The sequence below is a fragment of the Bombyx mandarina genome, chromosome 01 (assembly GCF_030267445.1).
Source record: "Bombyx mandarina strain Sakado chromosome 01, ASM3026744v2".
In the NCBI taxonomy this organism is placed as follows: Eukaryota; Metazoa; Arthropoda; class Insecta; order Lepidoptera; family Bombycidae; genus Bombyx; species Bombyx mandarina.
The window spans coordinates 2,146,492-2,167,212 of record NC_143208.1 but is presented as its reverse complement, the minus strand read 5'-3'; the positions used below and the strand labels follow the sequence as shown (position 1 = coordinate 2,167,212).

General features: G+C 38.9%; 2 protein-coding genes across 2 annotated transcripts; both read right to left on the bottom strand.

Moving 5' to 3' along the window:
* Nucleotides 1–321: 321 nt before the first annotated feature.
* LOC114246448 (uncharacterized) lies at nucleotides 322–13,804 on the bottom strand. The gene is made up of 6 exons (XM_028178970.2): nucleotides 6,358–13,804; nucleotides 4,992–5,347; nucleotides 4,255–4,614; nucleotides 2,782–3,084; nucleotides 2,473–2,529; nucleotides 322–1,056 (listed from the first exon to the last, which is right to left on the bottom strand). The coding sequence occupies exons 1-6, from the start codon at nucleotides 11,199–11,201 to the stop codon at nucleotides 431–433; spliced, it is 6,546 nt and encodes a 2,181-aa protein (XP_028034771.2). The 5' UTR covers nucleotides 11,202–13,804; the 3' UTR covers nucleotides 322–430.
* Nucleotides 13,805–18,116: 4,312 nt separating this feature from the next.
* LOC114246577 (tubulin alpha-1 chain) lies at nucleotides 18,117–19,875 on the bottom strand. Its single transcript, XM_028179165.2, has one exon. The coding sequence runs from the start codon at nucleotides 19,806–19,808 to the stop codon at nucleotides 18,456–18,458; it is 1,353 nt and encodes a 450-aa protein (XP_028034966.1). The 5' UTR covers nucleotides 19,809–19,875; the 3' UTR covers nucleotides 18,117–18,455.
* Between the last annotated feature and the right edge of the window lie 846 nt (nucleotides 19,876–20,721).

The window sequence follows — 20,721 nt, the reverse complement described above, 5'->3', positions numbered from 1 at the left end:
CGAATGAATGTGAAAAAATGAGAAAGATGGATTGGTTTTGTAGTCTTTAATAAGATAGAACAAAAATCAATGATTTGTGATGGTGCGATTGGAGACATTCCGCAAGTTGGTCCACTTTTAGTTTTATTTCGTGCGTGCGATTGTTTTAAAGGTGAATTTTATTTGTTGCATTAATATTAGTTTTAAGACCCAAGTGCGGAAGACAAGACGAGATAGATTTGTCAAATTGACACATATTTTAGTGTCAAAATGTAAACAAGAACAAAACAAATTCAACAATTTTAAAATGTTAAAAACATTTATTTTTATGTTATCAGTATCACAAAAACGTATTTATATTACAAAACACGGGCAGACAACAGTTTAATAAGAATAAATTAACTTTAATTCTGAGGTAGTTCTAAGAAATATTCAAAGATGGCGTTGTACCTTAGCTAAGCCCATTTATTTCTTGAGTTAAATCAAAACAGCAAATTCCGGTTAGTCCTTTAGAACCCGAGCCTTTTCCACCTATAGATATTTTTAGTCCTCTAAATGGCTCTTCTTCTAACGGTTCCGATGGTTCGTCAGGACATTCACAGATCATGTTATTGCTGATTGTAACTTGTTGATTTTCATTACATATACAAGATTCGTCTTCTTGTACATCTTCTGCTTCTGCAAAAGCCTTGTAATACATTAAGGCATCTTCGAAACTCATATTATCTTCAACAGGTCGTTTCGGTTTGGTTAATTTAAAACCTGAAGTAGTCTGTGTCAAGTCCGACTTCATTCTTCTCATGTATTTTTCATCAGGCACAATGTCGATATCTTCGATTGGGAGTTCTTCTTCTTCGGGACATTCACAAATAACTTTTTTATTTTTATTTTTATCTTTACAGACACAGGCTTGCTTCTTTGGTGTTTCCACACATTGCTCATGTTCTGCAGGCGACTTTCGACCACCGCACAGACACGGAGATTCAAATTTAATTGTTTTATCTTTCAATTTACACGCGCACAGCTTTTTCTCCTTTGGCATATTATTTTCACATAATCCGTTTTTATTTAAATTATCTGTAAAAAAAAATGTATTAAGAACAAGACGGATTCAAAAAAAAGAAAAAACTATTTTTCGTGTCATTCAACATTAAGTGATTCACGTCACAGCCGGAGTCCCGCAAGGCTCCGCCCTCTCCCCGTTACTATTTAGTTTGTATATCAATGATATACCCCGGTCTCCGGAGACCCATCTGGCGCTCTTCGCCGATGACACCGCCATCTACTACTCGTGTAGGAAGAAGGCGTTGCTTCATCGACGACTTCAGACCGCAGCTACCACCATGGGACAGTGGTTCCGGAAGTGGCGCATCGACATCAACCCCACGAAAAGCACAGCGGTGCTCTTCAAAAGGGGTCGCCCTCCGAACACCACGCTGAGCATCCCCCTCCCGACTAGGCGCGTCAATACCCCCGCCCCCGCCGTTCGCCCGATCACGATGTTCGACCACCCCATACCGTGGGCCCCGAAGGTCAAATACTTAGGCGTCACCCTCGACAGTAGGATGACATTCCGCCCCCACATCAAGACGGTACGCGATCGTGCCGCCTTCATTCTAGGACGTCTCTACCCGATGATATGTAGGCGAAGTAAAATGTCCCTTAGAAATAAGGTGACACTCTACAAAACTTGCATACGCCCCGTCATGACCTATGCAAGTGTAGTGTTCGCTCACGCAGCCCGCACTCACTTAAAGTCATTCCAAATTATTCAATCCCGTTTTTGCAGGATAGCCGTCGGAGCCCCGTGGTTCGTCAGGAACGTCGACCTCCATGACGACCTGGACTTAGAGTCCACCAGTAAGTATATGCAGTCGGCGTCGATGCGCCACTTCGATAAAGCGGCACGACACGAGAACCCTCTCATCGTGGCCGCCGGTAACTACATTCCCGATCCTGCGGACAGAATGGAAAGCAGTCGACGTCGCTCAAAACACGTCATCTCGGATCCTCCCGATCCACTAACGGTGCTTCTAGGTACTTCAAGCACCGGTCACCGTTCTCGTCGAACCCGTCGCTTGCGACGTAGGGCTCGACGAGTAAATTAAAACTCAGACACAGCCCACTGAGTTTCTCGCCGGATCTTCTCAGTGGGTCGCGTTTCCGATCCGGTGGTAGATTCTGCGAAGCACGACTCTTGCTAGGGTTCGTGTTAGCAACGTCATCAGGTTTGAGCCCCGTGAGCTCACCTACAAAAGTTAGGGTTACGCTGATATAGCCTCTCAAGGCTCTCAGCATAGGTAGGAAAAAAAAAAAAAAAAATTAAGTGATGTCTAATCTGTTTAGACGTATTAGCAATTATTAGCGTATTAGCGTATTAAAAATAGTTAATATCCTGTAATATAATATTAACGTACGTAAGTGTATTTAAAGTAAATCGTTGATAAAGGATCAACTTCGAGTCATCGAAAGAAATAAGTAAACTAGTAATACCTGCTGTTGTTAAAGTTGGTAAGTTTTCATTACAGCAAGATGGTATCCCGCAATTTGCTGGAAAACAATTAAAATAAATGATTATTGTTACAAAATATATTTTTAGATTTGTTGCTTAAATAAACTCGAGATATCCACTGTGTAACAACATACCTAACTAGACAATTATGGTAATTAAATACATAAACTTCAACATCACGTTTCCGGGAACTTATTAGGATGTGATGGTAAGTTACGGCGAGATATGTTTGGTTATTTAGATCTTTTCGTATACAACTAATACTGCACGAAAATGTTTATGGTAATCACCTCTAGGAGGAAGTACGGCTAAGTTCCCCCTTGAAACCGGTGGAGAACAACCTACACCAGTAGACTTCATTGGCTTCGATTTATTAGAGAACGTTTCCACTTGATTTTCGGGGCAGCAGTTACAAGACCTGGACGCCTGGTTATAGTCACCAGGTTGAAATTTGGATTTGGGCAATCTGTTATTGGTAGGCTTCGTTTTAGCATTAGCGCTTTCGCTGCAAGTGGGTATTTTGCAGTGTCTAACCGGAGTCGGTTCCAATAATCTTGATCCTTTGTTGGGTAAGCAAGCTTCTTCGCTTAAACCTGAAACAAATTCGAGAACGTTACATTTAAAAAAAAGCGGTATCTTTACATCCTATTATCATATTAACTATCGTATTGTTACGCTGGTAAGAGTAACGCCATCTATCATCGAGATATAAACGAATATCAAAAGAACTACAAAAATCGAGAACGCTCGAAAAGTACAACGCCATCTATTAACAAATAGTGGAAATACATATCGAAACTTCTTGACTTGTCAAGAATGTTCTCGATAATTCTAGGGATGTAGTATCGACTATAAAAGCGTTGCAGAAATGGCACGTACTCAGTATGTAATCGGAACTACTCGAAGCGAAACAGCGAACGGATCACAACCGTTGTACTCTTAAAACTGAGACTTAGAACGTATGTCTTGAGGTGGGTGGCGGCATTTACGTCGTAGGTGTCTATGGGCTCCGGTAAGCACTTAACACCAGGTAGGCCGTGAGCTCGCCCACCCACATAAGCAATAAAGAAAAACCTGAAGGGGAGCAGAAGAAGTGAATTAAGAATTTTAAAGTGTTCTGTGAGTGTTCTAAGTGACAAGACAGTGTTAACTTGTAATTCGGTAGAATTTTTATTTATCCCTAGCCTCAGTGTGTAACAGTATCAATTGTCTTCATGACAAATGAAGCAACGGAATTATAAAAAATCGATTGGTGCATCCATTAATGGGGTGCGTGGAAGAACTCACTGTCGATTTAGTGTTAAATTGTTACTAAAGCCAATTTTTTTAAATTTTTTTTTAATTGCTTAGATGGGTGGACTAGCTCACAGCCCACCTGGTGTTAAGTGGTTACTGGAGCCCATAGAAATCTACGACGTAAATGCGCCATAAGATATAAGTTCTAAGGTCTTAGTATAGTTACGACGGCTGCCCCACCCTTCAAACCGAAACGCATTACTGCTTTACGGCAGAAATAGGCAGGGTGGTGGTACCTACCCTTGCGGACTCTCAAGAGGTACTACCACCAGTAAATACAATGGAAATTATAATGTAAACGAATCCACCCGATCGTATATTGGAAGACGGCCGACCGAACCTTGAAATCGGAACGCATGACTCCTTCCCGTGCAGGGTCGCAGTGCCCTCTACTACGAGTACCCGATTTATACTAAAATTCCTTACAGCATAAAAGTCATTAGAATTAAAAAGAAACATTAAAATACCTTGTGCAATCCCTTCATTGAAAATCATTGGAGTGATGAGTTCAGAAACAACGCTAGCCACGCATCGATCGTTTGAACCATAATTCGATTCCAATCTCTTAGGAGGACAACAGCAAGGTCTTTCCGAAACTGTATCTACTGAAACACAACGAGCACGAGGCGTTGTCTTCTTCAATTTCACTTGACACTGCTTATTGAGCGTTTTAGAGGTCCGTAACAATGCTTCGGAGGATGTATTGCAGCGGTTATTACGGAAATTATTGTCATGGTTGTCAGCTAACAGGCCACGCGGTGTATTTCTTCTACCTTTAGAAGACAGCTTTACTCCCATAGATGATACATATCTTCCGTACGTCGAGCCTTGTGAGAAAAAAAATATGTTAGATAGACCGAAAACCGCAGTGCTTATAGTTACTGGAGCCCATAGAAAGGACAACTTGGAAGCCCCGTCGCATTTTATGACATGGTATCGAAGTAATGTTATTCTTTTATCGCAGCCTCTTATCGGATGCAGTATCCTTGTCTGATTATCTTGTCTCGTTTGCTAATCCTGCATTGCTCAGAAGAAGGTAGAGAATAGTTTCTGTGTTGATGAATGCGGAATGTTTAAGTCAGAATAACATATGTTTATCTCTGTGTATACAAATATAATGTTGAATGTTCGTCGTTTTGGTGTGCGTTGCTTCGAGGCCATAGGTACATACATAGTCATTTAGTTTTTTTTTTCGTTTACTTACTTCCATTATTGGTCCACGCAGGAAAGTTTTCAGAAAGTTGTATACAGATAGTTGAGCTGAATTCTGAAAAGTCGGTCTCATAATCGGACGCCGGTATCATTAGATAAACCGAGGACATATCTTCAATAAACTCTTGATTCAAAATATTATCAATAATGTCAACAATTTGTTCGTCACTGTTTAGATCGTTTACAACTAATATAGGATGATTCTGGTTGCTACTGTATGCAGCTTTTTCGTTATAATCAGTAGATGTATTATTATCTGTTTGGCGCATTGCAAAAATGTGCATGTTGTTATTTGGAATTTGTCCCTTTTTTTCTTCTTGCGGTACTTCTAATGAAGAAGCGCTATTACTGAAATAAATACCTTATTATAAATAAGGATACATACATGTCATAAATAAAATTTGAAATGAAAATGGTGCGCGTGAAAGAAGCTGTGCCGCTGCCGTTGCTGATGTCCAACGACGACGGTAGCTACTTACCATCACGCGGGCCGTATGCTCGTCTGCGTGCAAGGAAATAAAAAAAAAAAAAAACTGAAACGCTCAGTTCATGATTAGGCTTCAGGAGCCACTCATAATATATTAAAAATTCATTTTTTTTTATTATTTTTTTATTGCTTAGGTCTCAGTATAGTTACGGCTGCCCCACCCTTCAAACCGAAACGCATTACTGTATCACGGCAGAAATAGGCAGGTTGGTGGTACCTACCCGTGCGGACTCACAGCAGGCCCTACCACCAGTGTAGTACTTATTTTCTTAACTATTGAATAACTTACGCGCGATGTCGGCTTAATATTGTCAGTGGCATGCTAGGTGTAATGGAATTGCTACCGAAACAACAATGAACTACCTAAACATGATCTATCGGTCTTTATAAAGAACACAGCGTTGTGCACTAAATAACCTTAATCTATACTAATATTATAAAGAGGAAAGATTTGTTTGTTTGTTTGTTTCGAATAGGCTCCGAAACTACTGGACCGATTTGAAAAATTCTTTTTCCATTAGAAGCCGACATTGTCCCTGATGAACATAGGCTACTTTCTTTTATTTTTTTTGATTTTTTTTTTTGATTTCATGTGTGTTTTAATGTTTCCGAAGCGAAGCGAGGGCGGGTCGCTAGTAAATTATAAACGTATTTAACTACTGCAGATAGGGCATAATGTGGGTCCGCACTGACAAGTTCCATCTACTCTTCTACCTCTAGGCTTCAGTTGTGTGTTTTGGTTTTAAGAGTGGTGCAATAGTAAATACCATTTGAGACTTCGCCCTGATAGCCACGGGCTCCAGGAGTCGCTCAACTAACCGGGCATGTTCATTCGCTTGGCAACACTAACAAAAAACACTCGGTACATTACCTAGGCAGTGCATCAACAGCACTATAGTCGACGATATTAGTGAAATACTCCGTTTCTTCGGTTGTCAGATCACTGTGCGCTCCAGAGTGAGAGTAACACAAATATTCTCTCGATTTAGATGTCGAACAGCTGTCCACAAATGATATAATACTGACAGTTGCTATCGTCTCGTTATTAGTACGAAGACTCAAAGATGATTCTGTTTTGTATATTATAATCGAATCGAAACTTGATCCAGACGTGGCGGTCCCTTCTTTCGATATTAATGATATAGATACAGATGCTCTGTAACTTATTGATGTCGAAGGCACTTCGTAACACCCATCAATGTAATCTTGTAACAATTCTGGTTGTATACGTGAGACGTAATCGTAAATGTACGAGTATGCATTTTGATAGGTCTCTTCTGCATCGCATAAATTTTTTTTTTTGATAAAGCTGCTCGTCGTTTTAGTGTATGAATTTTGTTTGTTTGAACTACTATACCCAAGAGTGCACTCAGAAGACGACTCTTCTAAGTAATGCTTGTTAAAATAAATGAAATCTGGTTGATTTATTTTATTTGATAGATTCGTTGAAAAAGATGGGACTCCAACGGCACTGCCCACGGTAACCTTTATTCCTTCACTGTCCGTGAAAACTCCGTGTTTTACACCAGGTACGCATTCTTCAGGACAGGGGCAGAGCGACGATATATCCGGTGAAGTGACACGTATTTTGACGTAGCTATGTTTGAAACGGATTTTTTTCTTATCACAACCACAAGCTCGATCGCATTTTGTTGTTTTTGTAATATCTTCTAATTCTTCGTCGATGCCGGCTGCTTTGGCGCTTAAAGTTTTGGCACCTTTCTTTATCGATTCCCCTTTCTTTCCTCTTTTCTTTATTTTACCCAGTTTTTCCGAAGGCGTCGTTTCGGGCGGCAAGCCGGCGGCTTTTCGTACCTTTTTGACTAAAGCTTTTTCAGAGGGAGTTTTTCCTTCGGGCATAGGCAGACCGGCTTCCGCCAATCCTCTCAGAATTTTTTCTTTTTGCGCAGTAGTTTTCCCTGTGAGAGGTGTCAACAAACCGTCGGCTTTTGCTTTTCGAATGATCTCTTTTTGTGATAGAGTTTTAGGTACGGGAGGTACTCCGAGTTCAGTTCTAACTTTATGGATCAGACTTCTCTCCGATTTGGTCTTACCCTCTGGTAATGGTAGGCCATATTCAGCCAATCCTCTTAGAATTTTTTCTTTTTCTGTATTCGACTTTCCTTCTAGTGGTGTTAGCAAGCCGGCTGCCTGAGCTTTCCTGAGTTTTTCAGATGGTATTTGCGTAACTAATGATGCAGCAGAGACCTCTGGCTTTGTTTCTGCTTTAATTTTAGCAATTAATGCTTTTTCAGATTTTGTCCTTCCTTCTGGCAGAGGAATACCCATTTCTGCTTGTTTTTTCAGAATCTTTTCTTTTTGTGCTTTCGTTTTGCCTTCTAATGGTACTATAGCTCCAGCAGCTAAAGCTTTATTGTATCTCTTTTTCTCCTTTGCTGATTTCGGTTCTGGAGGTAAGCCTAAGTCTTTTCTTACTTTTTCCATCAATTTTCTTTCAGACGCTGTCTTGGCTTCTGGTAATGGTAATCCATGTTCCGCTAAGCCCCTCATAATTTTTTCTTTTTGTGCCGGTGTCTTACCTTCTAACGGAGTTAAAAAACCCGCAGCTTTGGCTTTGCGGAACTTCTCTGAAGGGATTGCTACTATTGATCGTTTTACTCTGGCAATTAAGGCTTTTTCTGAAGGAGTTCTACCTTCAGGAAGAGGCAAACCTAATTGAGCTTGTGCTTGTAATATTTTTTCTTTTTGAGAGTCTGTTTTGCCTTCAAGTGGAGTCAACAAACCAGCAGCTGCGGCTCTATCATACTTTTCTTTCATCGCAGCTGTTTTTGGTTCAGGAGGTAAGCCCATTTCCCTTCGAACTTTATCAATAATTTTTTTTTCGGATGGCGTTCTCCCTTCAGGTAAAGGTATACCGTTCTTAGCTAATCCTCTCAATATCTTCTCTTTTTGTTCTGTTGTTTTTCCTTCTAAGGGAGTTAGGAAGCCAGCTGCTTTAGCTTTACGTAGTTTTTCTGATGGAACTTTTATAGGAGTAATTCCTGTTATCTTTTTTATCAGAGCCTTTTCCGAAGGAGTTCGGCCTTCTGGTAATGGTATACCAGAGTCATACATTTTTTTCAGAATTTTTTCTTTCTCAGTATGAGACTTTCCTTCTAAAGGTGTTATAATACCTGCAGCTTGTGCTTTTCTATACTTCTCTTTTAATGATGGCGTTGAGGGCTCCGGAGGCAAACCGACTTCATGACGAACTTTCCGAATTAAATTTTTTTCTGAAACGGTTTTTGGTTCGGGTAAAGGAATACCAGCTTTTGCTAGGCCCTTCAAAATTTTTTCTTTTTGTTGTGGTGTTTTTCCTTCCAACGGTGTTAGTAAACCAGCTGCTTTTGCTTTCCTAATTTTTTCTGAAGGAATTCTTCCAAGAGAAGTTCCAAGTGCAGCTGCACCTTTCACTTTATTTATTAATGCTTTTTCTGATGGTGTTCGTCCTTCAGGTAGGGGAATACCTAATTGCGCCTGACCCCTAAGAATTTTTTCTTTTTGATCGTTTGTTTTTCCTTCTAAAGGAGTTATGAGACCAGCTGCTTGGGCTTTGGCATACTTTTCTTTTATCGATTGAGTTTTAGGCTCCGGAGGCAAACCTAGCTCCACACGAACTTTGTTGATAAGTTTCTTATCCGAAGCCGTTTTACCTATTGGCAAAGGCAGACCTTGCCTAGCAAGTCCTTTCAATATTCTTTCTTTTTGTTCTGGAGTTTTACCTTCAAGAGGTGTTAAAAGACCAGCAGCTTTTGCAGCTCTTAATTTTTCTGAAGTTATTTTTCCTGGAAATCGTCTTTCTCTTTCACTCTCAGGTGTTAAAAGATCGCAAATACATTCGTCGCTAGGTCCTTTGCCTTCTGTCATTACTTTTGCGGTCTGTGCATCTAACTCTTTAGCTTTTTCAGGTGGTAGTGCAGGTTTTCCAACAGAGACACCGACAGATTTTTTCTTTCTCTCGCTTTTAATTTTTTTTATTAAGGCTTTCTCAGAAGGAGTTCGACCTTCTGGGAGAGATATACCCATGTCTGCTTGTGCTTTTAATATCTTTTCCTTTTCGGCGTTCGTTTTCCCTTCAAGGGGTACTATAATACCGGCTGCCACTGCTTTGTTATATTTTTCTTTTTCCGCAGCTGTTTTTGGTTCTGGTGGCAAACCCAACTCATCTCTCACCTTATTTATTAATTTTTTTTCAGATGCTGTTTTACCTTCTGGCAGTGGAACACCATGTGCAGCCAAGCCCTTAAGAATATATTCTTTTTGTTCTTGTGATTTGCCTTCAAGAGGTGTCACAAAACCGGCTGCTTTAGCCCTCCGTAGTCTTTCTGATGGTTTTGCTGCGATCGACGGTTCTTTAGTAGAGGCTTTAATTTTTTTTATTAATGCTTTCTCTGATGCAGTTCTCCCTTCAGGCAGGGGAAGACCTAATGCAGCCTGACCTCTTAGAATTTTCTCTTTTTGTTCTGGCGTTTTTCCTTCCAATGGTATTATAAGTCCAGCAGCTTGGGCTTTAGCATACTTTTCTTTCTCTGCTGTTGTTTTTGGTTCTGGTGGCAAACCCAACTCATCTCTCACTTTATTTATTAACTTTTTTTCAGATGCTGTTTTACCTTCTGGTAAGGGAATACCGTACATTGCTAGTCCTTTGATTATTTTTTCTTTTTGTTCGGCGGTTTTGCCTTCTAATGGAGTTAGTAATCCAGCTTCTTTTGCTTTACGTATTCTCTCAGATGGTTTCATTTTCACGGATGGTAAACCAGCGCCAGTTTTGATTCTTTGTATCAGAGCCTTTTCCGATGGAGTCCTTCCTTCTGGAAGAGGTATGCCCAATTCAGCTTGTTTCTTTAGAATTTTTTCCTTCTCTGCCATAGATTTGCCTTCGAGAGGTATGATCATTCCAGCAGCTTCAGCTTTCCGTAGTTTTGCTTTTTCAGCTTCAGTTTTGGGTTCTTGTGGCATGCCTAGTTTTGTTTTAACTTTTTTTATTAATTCTTTCTCGGAAGCAGTTTTCCCCTCCGGAAGTGGTATACCTTTCATAGCCGCTTCTTCTAACAGTTTCTCTTTTTCCACTGCTGATTTTCCCACCATTGATTTTTCAAGGTTCTTAACTTTATCTTTTCGACGTTCTTTTGCGCTAGCCGTTTCCGACGGAATAGATGTTAATCGACCGGTAGACTTTCTCATTTCCGCTAGACGTCTTTCTTCTCTAGGCAAATGACCGCAAAGAATACAGTTGCAATTATCGCAATTCTTTTTTTTATAGCAATCGTAAAGACTTTTCATGACTTCGAACATAGCGTCAGAGTTACAATTACAGCAACAGCCTTCTTCTTGTGTGTTCATCTGACATCTATAAACTTTGAACCTTGGTTTTTGAACAGGATTAATAAACGCATTTTTGTTTGTTGTACTGTGTTCAGATTCCTGTTCGGATTCATTACTTACGATGTAATTAGGAAGCCTTGATCTTTTTGTAGATAATTCTGAGCTGCGTATGTGTTTTACACTCTCAAATGCAAGGTCAGAATAACTTAAAAATCTAGTTAACTTATTATATGACTCTGGTTTCTCCAGAGCCTGATATTTTGACTTTTTCCTTCTTTTTGATCTGTTCCGATTCTTTTTTGTAACAACAATCAAAATCTCTTGTATATTTTTGTCAGGATCTTTTGGATTTTCCATAATCTTTTGTCCATTCACAATAATTTCATTCATTTTGCCGATGTCTGTTTGCAATTAAAAAAAAAAATGGGACTGTTGCCTGTCGTTTATAATTTTCAAAACTTTATATTTCACATTACTTCGTATGTAATGTACGTTTCTGTGGAAATTAAAAATAACCAATAGCGTAACTGAAAAAGCCTCGTAAATAAGTGAAAATAGCTGCTTGTCCCTTACAAATACCACAACTAACTAAAATTCATTTATAATTCAAGCTATAAACCGATATGCAGCTCGTAATTATTGCAATAATTACACAATCATATTGAATCAAGGCCCAACAGCTTATCGTTAAATTATAATTAGGCACGTAAACTTAATTTTTGTTTCGACGTTGTAGATCGTGGTACAGTTATCGACATGAATAACGACACAAACGTTGGTTGACCGTCAGGACATGATGATACTACTAGATACTTTTCTTTATCTCAAGATAGAAGCTAAATACCACAATATGAACACGTATGCCCACCTAGGGTTATAGTAACAATATTAATACAGTATTCGTATAATACTTCATATAGTAGCTAATGATTTCTATAAGGACTTCTGTAATAAAAGAATCTCATCGTGTGATAAAAATCAGACCGGTTAATTTAAATAAATCAATGGTGGTATTGTGAGGTGGCTACGGTATGTACCACCATCCCACCTAATTTCACAGCAAACCAATCATGCCTCGGTTAGAAGGGTCGGGCATCCAAAGCAGCTTTATTGGGACTCATGTCTTAAGGTGTATGGTGGCATTTATTTATTTATCCTATGAGCTTCGGTAACCAGTTGACAACAGATGGACAGTGATCTTGTCGAACCACGAGAAACCCCAGAAAAACCCATAAAAGTTTTGTTCCAATATACACGCATAGAGTTGAAAAAATACCAAACCAGAGGATCTCAAGATTCATATTATCGACAATATATTTCCCTGTGGACACATCAAGGAAATATTTGATATCCTAAAACGGGCAAAGGGGTAGTAAAGTTTGTATAGTAGAAACATTTTGCGTTACGGTGATGGTGATTTATGAATAAAATTTTGCTTAACACAAAACAAAAAATAATGAAATAAGGAGTTGAGTATTTGCATAGATTTATCAAAGCTAGACTTACACATTGCATCTTAATTTTTATTGTGACCTGATAAGTCAATTGTAAACAGCAATTCTACTTGTTGTCATTCTTTTTTTAATTTATTTATATATTTTTTGCGAATTCTGGGACAAAATTATGTGTTACATATATAATCAAATTGTCTTTATGACCTGTTGTCATCTCTGATAGATGTCACTTATTGTACTACAAAAAGAATATATACTGTCAATATTTTAATTTATGTTTAAATTGAGAAATCTATACTAGTATATAAACCGACAGTGGTTTTTACGGATGTTCCATTATAACTACTGAACCATGCATCCGATTGACTTGAAACTTGGTATACATGTAGAAAATACATGTACTTAATAGATAGGCTAATATTTATATGAGTGTTGGACTCCCTACACCAGTTGCGGGGGCGTTAATGATGAAAATGTTTGTGGGGGTGAGAAATAATAATGTTAATTTTTAAATGCCCAGCGAAGCGGACGGGTACAGCTAGTAAGTAATAAATTTATCTGATCGTGCTTTGGTTTGATTATATTACATATTAGTAACTAGTGATATGGATCGCGCTAAAGTGCTTTGGTAGTGCGCCGCGCGGCTTCTCCCCCTCAGGTCGTCCCTAAGCTTCAACGGGGGGAGGACAGTTTCTAAAGGAAGCCATGCAAAAGTCCTTCACGGTTTCTTGGCTCGACGGCGACTTATCGGTGCGGAGTGGGATGAGCTTTTGTTCTATCATTCCGCCGCCTCTTTCTGCGAAATGCTGGACTCGCAGAAGTCGAACATCCCCATCCAGGACTCGTCGCTGTCCAGTACCACAGGCACTAAGGTCGGCAGCGACAAGGCCGATGACCACATGCGCAACCAGAAGACGAGATACCCTCGACTACGATTCTCTTAGTCTACGAATTCGTAGACCGTAGAACACACTAGTAAGCCAGGCCATGCCTCCTGCCCGGACCGCCGAGATTAAAACCTGTTCCAATTACTACTGGTCGCTTGATAGTCGAAATTAATTGAAATTATAAATTTGTATATGATTCTATTGTCAAAGACTGTTATACTTCGAGATTTCACCAAGACTACACTTTAGACAAATATTAATAAAGACAAACAATATTAATCTATTGTCAATTTGAACACAGACTTTAGGGAGTAACGAAAGTTTCACAATAAACAAATATGCATGCGTGTTTGTGTGTGTGTCAAATACATAGTAGTGTGTGTAATGTTTTTTTTATTGATTTAATGTATTTTTTATGCATAATTTAAGAAAATATTAACATTCTGCACTCCTCCTGTATATTCTCTATAAGTGTGGGAAATTTCATACTCCTCCGTCCGCGCAATTTTCGTAAAAAGGGGTACAGTTTTTTTGATTCACGTACTAATATATAGAAGATTTGACATGTGTAAAGAAACTTTTGATGAAATAGAATTTTGAAGAAATAGTCGTCGTCGTGGCCTAAAAGATAAGACGTCCGTGCATTCGTATCTAGCGATGCAACGGTGTTCGAATCCCGCAGGCAGGTACCAATTTTTCTAATGAAATACGTACTTAACAAATTTTCACGATTGACTTCCACGGTGCATATAACATCGTGTAAAAAAAAGCAAACCCGCAAAATTTAAATTTGCGTAATTACCGGTGGTAGGACCTCTTGTGAGTCTGCACGGGTAGGTACCACCACCCCGCCTATTTGTGCCGTAAAGCAGTGATGCGTTTCGGTTTGAAGGGTGAGGTAGCCGTTGTAACTATACTGAGACCTTAGAATTTATGTCTCAAGGTGGGTGGCGTATTTACGTTGTAGATGTCTATGGGCTCCAGTAACCACTTAACACCAGGTGGGCTGTGAGTTCGTCCATCCATCTAAGCAGTAAAAAAAACAAATAAAAAATTGGATTGTAAAATACTCAACGTACCGTTCAAAGCGGAACACGTGACTGCATTTTATCAGAAATAGGCGGACTTGCAATACGCCCTAACTGAAAACTAAACATTTTGAATCCAAAAATCTATCTACCTAGCTAAATCCAAATCGGATAACACTTATGATAAACTAATACGTATTATTAATATGTAATAAAGTATTATTTATGTAAATCACTAACAGCGCCTGACAACACTACCACCTCATTTGACTTGAGACAGTTTTCAAAAGCCACGTCATATAATTCTTAAAACAACTCAAAATACCATAACCAAAATACAAAATAAACAATAAAATTTCACCAACAACCTTAGAAATGTACTCTAATAACGGTGTCACGAGAAAAAATGCCTTGTAAATGTACCGGAATCAAGGGGGCGAATGACAAATGTAGTTTGAAAGCGTCTTTGGACATACAAAACCGCGGGCCGAATCGAATTGTAGAACTGAACGAAGCGAAGTGCAAACAGAAAGTAATCGTTCATCGCTGTAACATTTTCACGCGAACAGCAGAAAATATTTATGATAAATGCGCTTCGTATAATTTAAGGTAAGTAACGACAGTTTTATACTTATCGAGGCCTGTTAGATCGTCTCGTGTCAGTTCAATGGCAGGTGCTTGCTGAGATTTTTTAGTAAAAATTTTTGAAGAACCCGACAAGGACGTAACTTCTTGGGATTCTCCAAAAAGTCGACCGAAAAAGTCTTAGTAAATGACCACCATTTTACTGAGATTATATTTCACCTGAAATCATTTCATTTCATTTCATGCCGTTTCATATTAATCAACTTCATTTCACTTTATATTATCATTTTATATTTATTATATACATAAAACAAAAATATTATATATTTTTATCCTCCCGATCCATTAACGGTGCTTTTAGGTACCTCAAACACCGGTCACCGTACTCGCCGAACCCGTCGCGTCGCTTGCAACGAAGGGCTCGACGAGTAAATTAACCCATAGAAACAGCCCACTGAGTTTCTCGCCGGATCTTCTCAGTGGGTCGCGTTTCCGATTTGGTAGATTGGCACTGCTCTTGCAAGGGCCGGTTTTACCAACACTCCGGTTTGAGTCCCGTGAGCTCACCTACACGTCAAGGAGAACCTGAAATAGCCTCTCAAGGCTATAAAAATACGCAGGGGAAAAAAATAGTGCGGCGATTTTTTTTTCTAATAAATTTTTTATGATTTTCTTACAGATACTGCCCCTTTGGCCGTTTTGTCAAGTCCAACAATCATTTGGTCAACGTTTCCAAAGACGTGTTGATCTTATTGTGTTTCCTCATTGCGAATTTCATTGTTTTGATGATAATTATCTTTAATATCAGCTGCGATGTCTATTTTGGTATTAAGCAGGCTGCTACTCGGAGAAGGTTGGTATATGAAAGGTCAATAAACTGTGAGACAACGCAAAATATATTCCAGATTACTAAGTATTGGTTACTCTTATATTACGTCAATTCTTCTAGTCTATATAGTAATCATAAAAGATGTATTACATGCTACGAGAGAAATTGCTAAAATACAGCGATCGCGTAATAAGGTTTGAAGTCATCAACTTTAGTTTTCGTCGAACGAACTTGTCCATTTATAAATGAAGTCGATTGATGGTTTCCATGAGCAACGGTGATCACATAATGCCAGACGGTCAAATAAATCAGTGAGAACAGTGCATTCGTAGCGATAATAAAGTCACAGCTAGATAGTACAGTCTTTCCCAGTGTACATTTACCTAAAACAGCTATACTATTTTGGGGGTATACGACAAAGGGAAGATCTTCCACCGAGCGGGTGGTATTGCTCGGTAGACCGACGCGACGGTTCGAATGTTGTTGTTCGGAACTTGTATTTAAGCAAGCTTATCTTGAAAATGTCATAAGCGAGATTAGCCATCTATCAAATATGTTGTGTTCTGTGATGGTGATCGCTACACTATAGATACATTATAGATGGATTCGTGCATCAAGCCAGACAGGAAACTAAGCAAGACGCTCAACGCTGTGCAGTAAAGTTGTTTCACTGCGCTCAAGTAAAACAAGCTTAAAGTCATAAGATCGAAGTCACATTAAAAATCCGAAGATAAATCATGCGACCACCATCAATAGTTATATCGACAGTTTCTGAAACAACTAAAATTCGACTTTATCTCCGTTGAAGATATGGTTGTTTTCTTATACGAAAAATTGAACATATGACTTTTTATTACGTTAGGAAGAGATTAAGTTTTATAAAAGCGCTGTAGAGTTTTAACGAGCGCTGCAGAGTAATGAACGTCTCACAAAAGGACGTTACTTAGTTGCAAGTCGGTCCTCAACGAGGATAAACTTCAACGCTTTTAAAATGCAAAGACTCTTCTTTAACTACATTGCTGTAGGAAAGTAGTTAAGAGGATATGTGTTTGTGCAAGTCGTTTCCTGTCCTTTCCTAGATATAAGTGAATTGTAAATATAAAACACTATGTACGAATATAAGAATAAAATGTACTAGTTAGGTATATATGTCCATTTGTATCAGTGTTTTTTATATAAATGAATTCTTTTTTTTTTTATTGCTTATGTGGGTAGACGAGCTCACAGCCCACCTGGTGTTAAGTGGTTATTGGAGCCCATAGACATCTACAACGTAAATGCGCCACCCCCCTTGAGATATAAGTTCTAAGGTCTCAGTATAGTTACAACGGCTACCCCACCCTTCAAACCGATATGCATTACTGCTTCACGGCAGAAATAGGTGGGGTGGTGGTACCTACCCGTGCGGACTCACAAGATTCAGAAAAATTCGCGTTACAAATGTTTTTTTTATTGCCCTTGTAGGCAGACGAGCATACGGCCCACCTGATGGTGAGTGGTTACCGTCGCCCACGGACTTCAGCAATGCCAGGAGCAGAGCCAAGCCGCTGCCTACCATTTATGCAACATTAATTTTGTATAAGAATAAGCTATCTTGAATTTAATATATCTATTATATTGTTTAGGATTTATAACACTAAATATACAATTTTGAAACATTTTCAACATTTACTTTGATGTTCTAATAATGATGATCTAAACGATTAACGTTTATTTGCTTCTAGTGCAGTCATAACATATCGGAAGTTCATCCACTAGATGACTTGGTACACTAGAAAAATCAATAGAATCGTGAAAAACATTGTTAGACGATATATAACGAATAGTGTTTCGATTTATGTTCTGGATGGGTCTAGAAAAAATAGGTTCTGGAAAAGCTTAATAAATAAATAAGCTAAATCTAAACATTTTGTTGCAGGAGTACATCGTTCTCACAGCTCGGGATCAATTTAATAACTGATGTATATTTTTGAATTCTTGTTGTTTTTATTCAAATAAATGAAATGTACTGTTGGTTTTCCTATGAGGAAGAAGTTTTCATTGTAGCTTATCATAATATCCAAAATAAAATTCATTGATATAAAGACATTTTTTGTACGCTTTTATTAGCTTCAGACGTATGTATGTATGTTTGTAACGGAATCTTTGAACATGATTGTGAACCCCTTTGCCTTTCACTGCTGCTTTTCAGGACTGTTTTTCAGGATATCATAAAAATAACCCTTCTACTCACATCTGTTCATAAAATATTTATAACTACTTATACCTACCATGCACCCCACGCTTTTTTACAATAAAATCATTTTTTCTTACACTATTTTTAATTCAAATTTATTAAAATTTATTTTCTATTTTTTAGTTGGTTTTCTATAATTGCGTATTTTGATTTTTTTTTAACTATTACTTATTTAAATAATTTATCTGGTCTAAGGGATTGACCGTCCCGATGTGGTCTAAAATTTTGATTGGATTTCAATTTTAATAGAGCAATTCAACGTCCGCGTGATCAGAGTTTAACTAGCAGAGTATAAATTTAATAACAGACGTGTAAACAATAATTGCCATGTTTCGACACAGATGCAAATTGCAATAGAAAAAGAGCAATTTATGAGGTATTTTTAAAATTACTTGGCAATATGTCTTCACGAAACTAATTAACGCTAACCACTTATTCACATCCTACTACTACGTTTCTAGTATAACGATATTTAAGACATGAAAACAAAACATTGAAAAATACACTTGTACATTTTATTGACTAAAACCATAACGTAACATAACAATGAAAAATAACCATAACGAAAACAAACACACTAGACCTAAGCAAAATCCAAAGACATCCTAAAAAATAAATAGTAAAGTTAATATTCCTCGCCGCCTTCTCCCTCACCCTCACCGGAATCCATTCCCACCTCCTCGTAGTCTTTCTCGAGGGCGGCCAGATCCTCACGGGCTTCTGAAAACTCGCCTTCCTCCATCCCCTCCCCCACGTACCAATGCACGAATGCACGCTTGGCATACATCAAATCAAACTTGTGGTTGAGGCGAGACCACGCCTCCGCTATGGCAGTAGTATTGGACAGCATGCACACGGCGCGCTGCACCTTCGCCAAATCTCCACCCGGCACCACAGTCGGCGGCTGATAGTTTATCCCCACCTTGAATCCTGTCGGGCACCAGTCTACAAACTGAATGGTGCGTTTCGTTTTGATGGTGCCAATGGCGGCATTTACATCCTTAGGAACCACGTCTCCTCGGTAAAGCATACAGCACGCCATGTATTTCCCGTGACGCGGATCGCATTTAACCATCTGATTTGCGGGTTCGAAGCAAGCATTGGTGATCTCGGCGACAGATAGCTGCTCATGATACGCCTTTTCGGCAGAAATAACTGGTGCGTAGGTCACTAGTGGAAAGTGAATTCGAGGATATGGCACTAAATTAGTCTGAAACTCTGTTAAATCAACATTCAGTGCTCCGTCGAATCGCAGTGACGCAGTGATGGAAGACACTATCTGACCAATGAGGCGGTTTAAGTTCGTGTACGTAGGTCTTTCTATATCTAGGTTCCTTCGACAGATGTCATAAATGGCTTCATTATCGACCATGAATGCTGCATCTGAATGTTCCAATGTGGTGTGAGTTGTGAGGATAGAGTTGTAAGGCTCCACAACCGCAGTAGAGATTTGTGGTGCCGGATATATCGCGAATTCAAGTTTGGATTTCTTACCATAATCGACGGAGAGACGTTCCATAAGAAGTGATGCAAAACCTGATCCGGTGCCGCCACCGAACGAATGGAAGATCAGAAAGCCCTGCAGTCCGGTGCATTGATCAGCGAGTTTCCTGACCCTGTCTAAGACTAAATCGACAATTTCTTTGCCTATCGTGTAATGTCCTCTAGCGTAATTATTGGCAGCGTCTTCTTTGCCCGTTATCAGTTGCTCGGGGTGGAAAAGTTGGCGGTATGTACCCGTGCGTACCTCATCCACTACTGTTGGTTCTAGATCTATGAATACTGCTCTAGGAACATGTTTACCGGCTCCTGTTTCGCTGAAGAATGTGTTGAAGGAATCGTCTCCGCCGCCGACGGTTTTGTCCGAGGGCATCTGCCCGTCTGGTTGGATGCCATGTTCGAGACAATACAGCTCCCAACACGCGTTGCCGATTTGCACACCAGCCTGGCCCGCGTGGATAGATATGCACTCACGCATTTTGTTTTATTTCAATATTAATTCTTCAAATTACACGAACTTTTATTTTGAGAAAACGCTACTCCAACTGGATTGTCGTCCAAATTTGAAATGAATAATCGACGAGCAAAATTTTGTTCGGCTTTTGAATTTGAATGATACTTTCAAAGAGTACATATGATTTTTTTATAAACAGCACAAAGATTTCATTCAATCTGATTTTAAATAGTTTTTACTAACTGTTTGGCTAAAGATATTGACACACAGTGTTGTAAGTAATAGGGATACATACAATAAAGACCAGTTACAGAAAGCGCAGTTTAGCCGGTAGTGTTGTTAGTTATAAAAGGGAATAACAAACGTAGTAGGTCAATATTCTAGGTTTTATATATAATTTGAGTTTCATTGTAAAAGCTTTAACACCGTAAAACAGCGGTCAGTGTGCTTAGTGCGAGTTTTTCAACGTTCTCGATACCGTAAAAGTTAACTCGAATTTGGTTCGTGAGACGCTCTGTCAATTTTCTCACTAGCACTTTTTCTAAATTGTGTCATTTCTCTCTAGCCTATATATAATTTAAAATATATCTATATATATATATAAAAATGAATTGCTGTTCGTTAATCACGCTAAAACTCGAGAGCGGCTCGACCGATTTGGCTAATTTTGGTCTTGAATGATTTGTGGAAGTCCAGAGAAGGTTTAAAAGGTAAATAAATATGAACATGCTCGGAATTAAATAAAAATAACAATTTTGTTTTTCCTTTGATGTGTCCCCCGTCGGACGGCTTCCTTTTTTAAGGAGAAGGTTTGTTTTAAGTTTATTTTATACAAAAGTTTAGGTCTTTTATTTATCGATTAAGGCAATACGAAGTTTTCCGGGTCAGCTAGTAATATATAAATGATGAAGAGGCCGTTTCTCTTACACACATCACT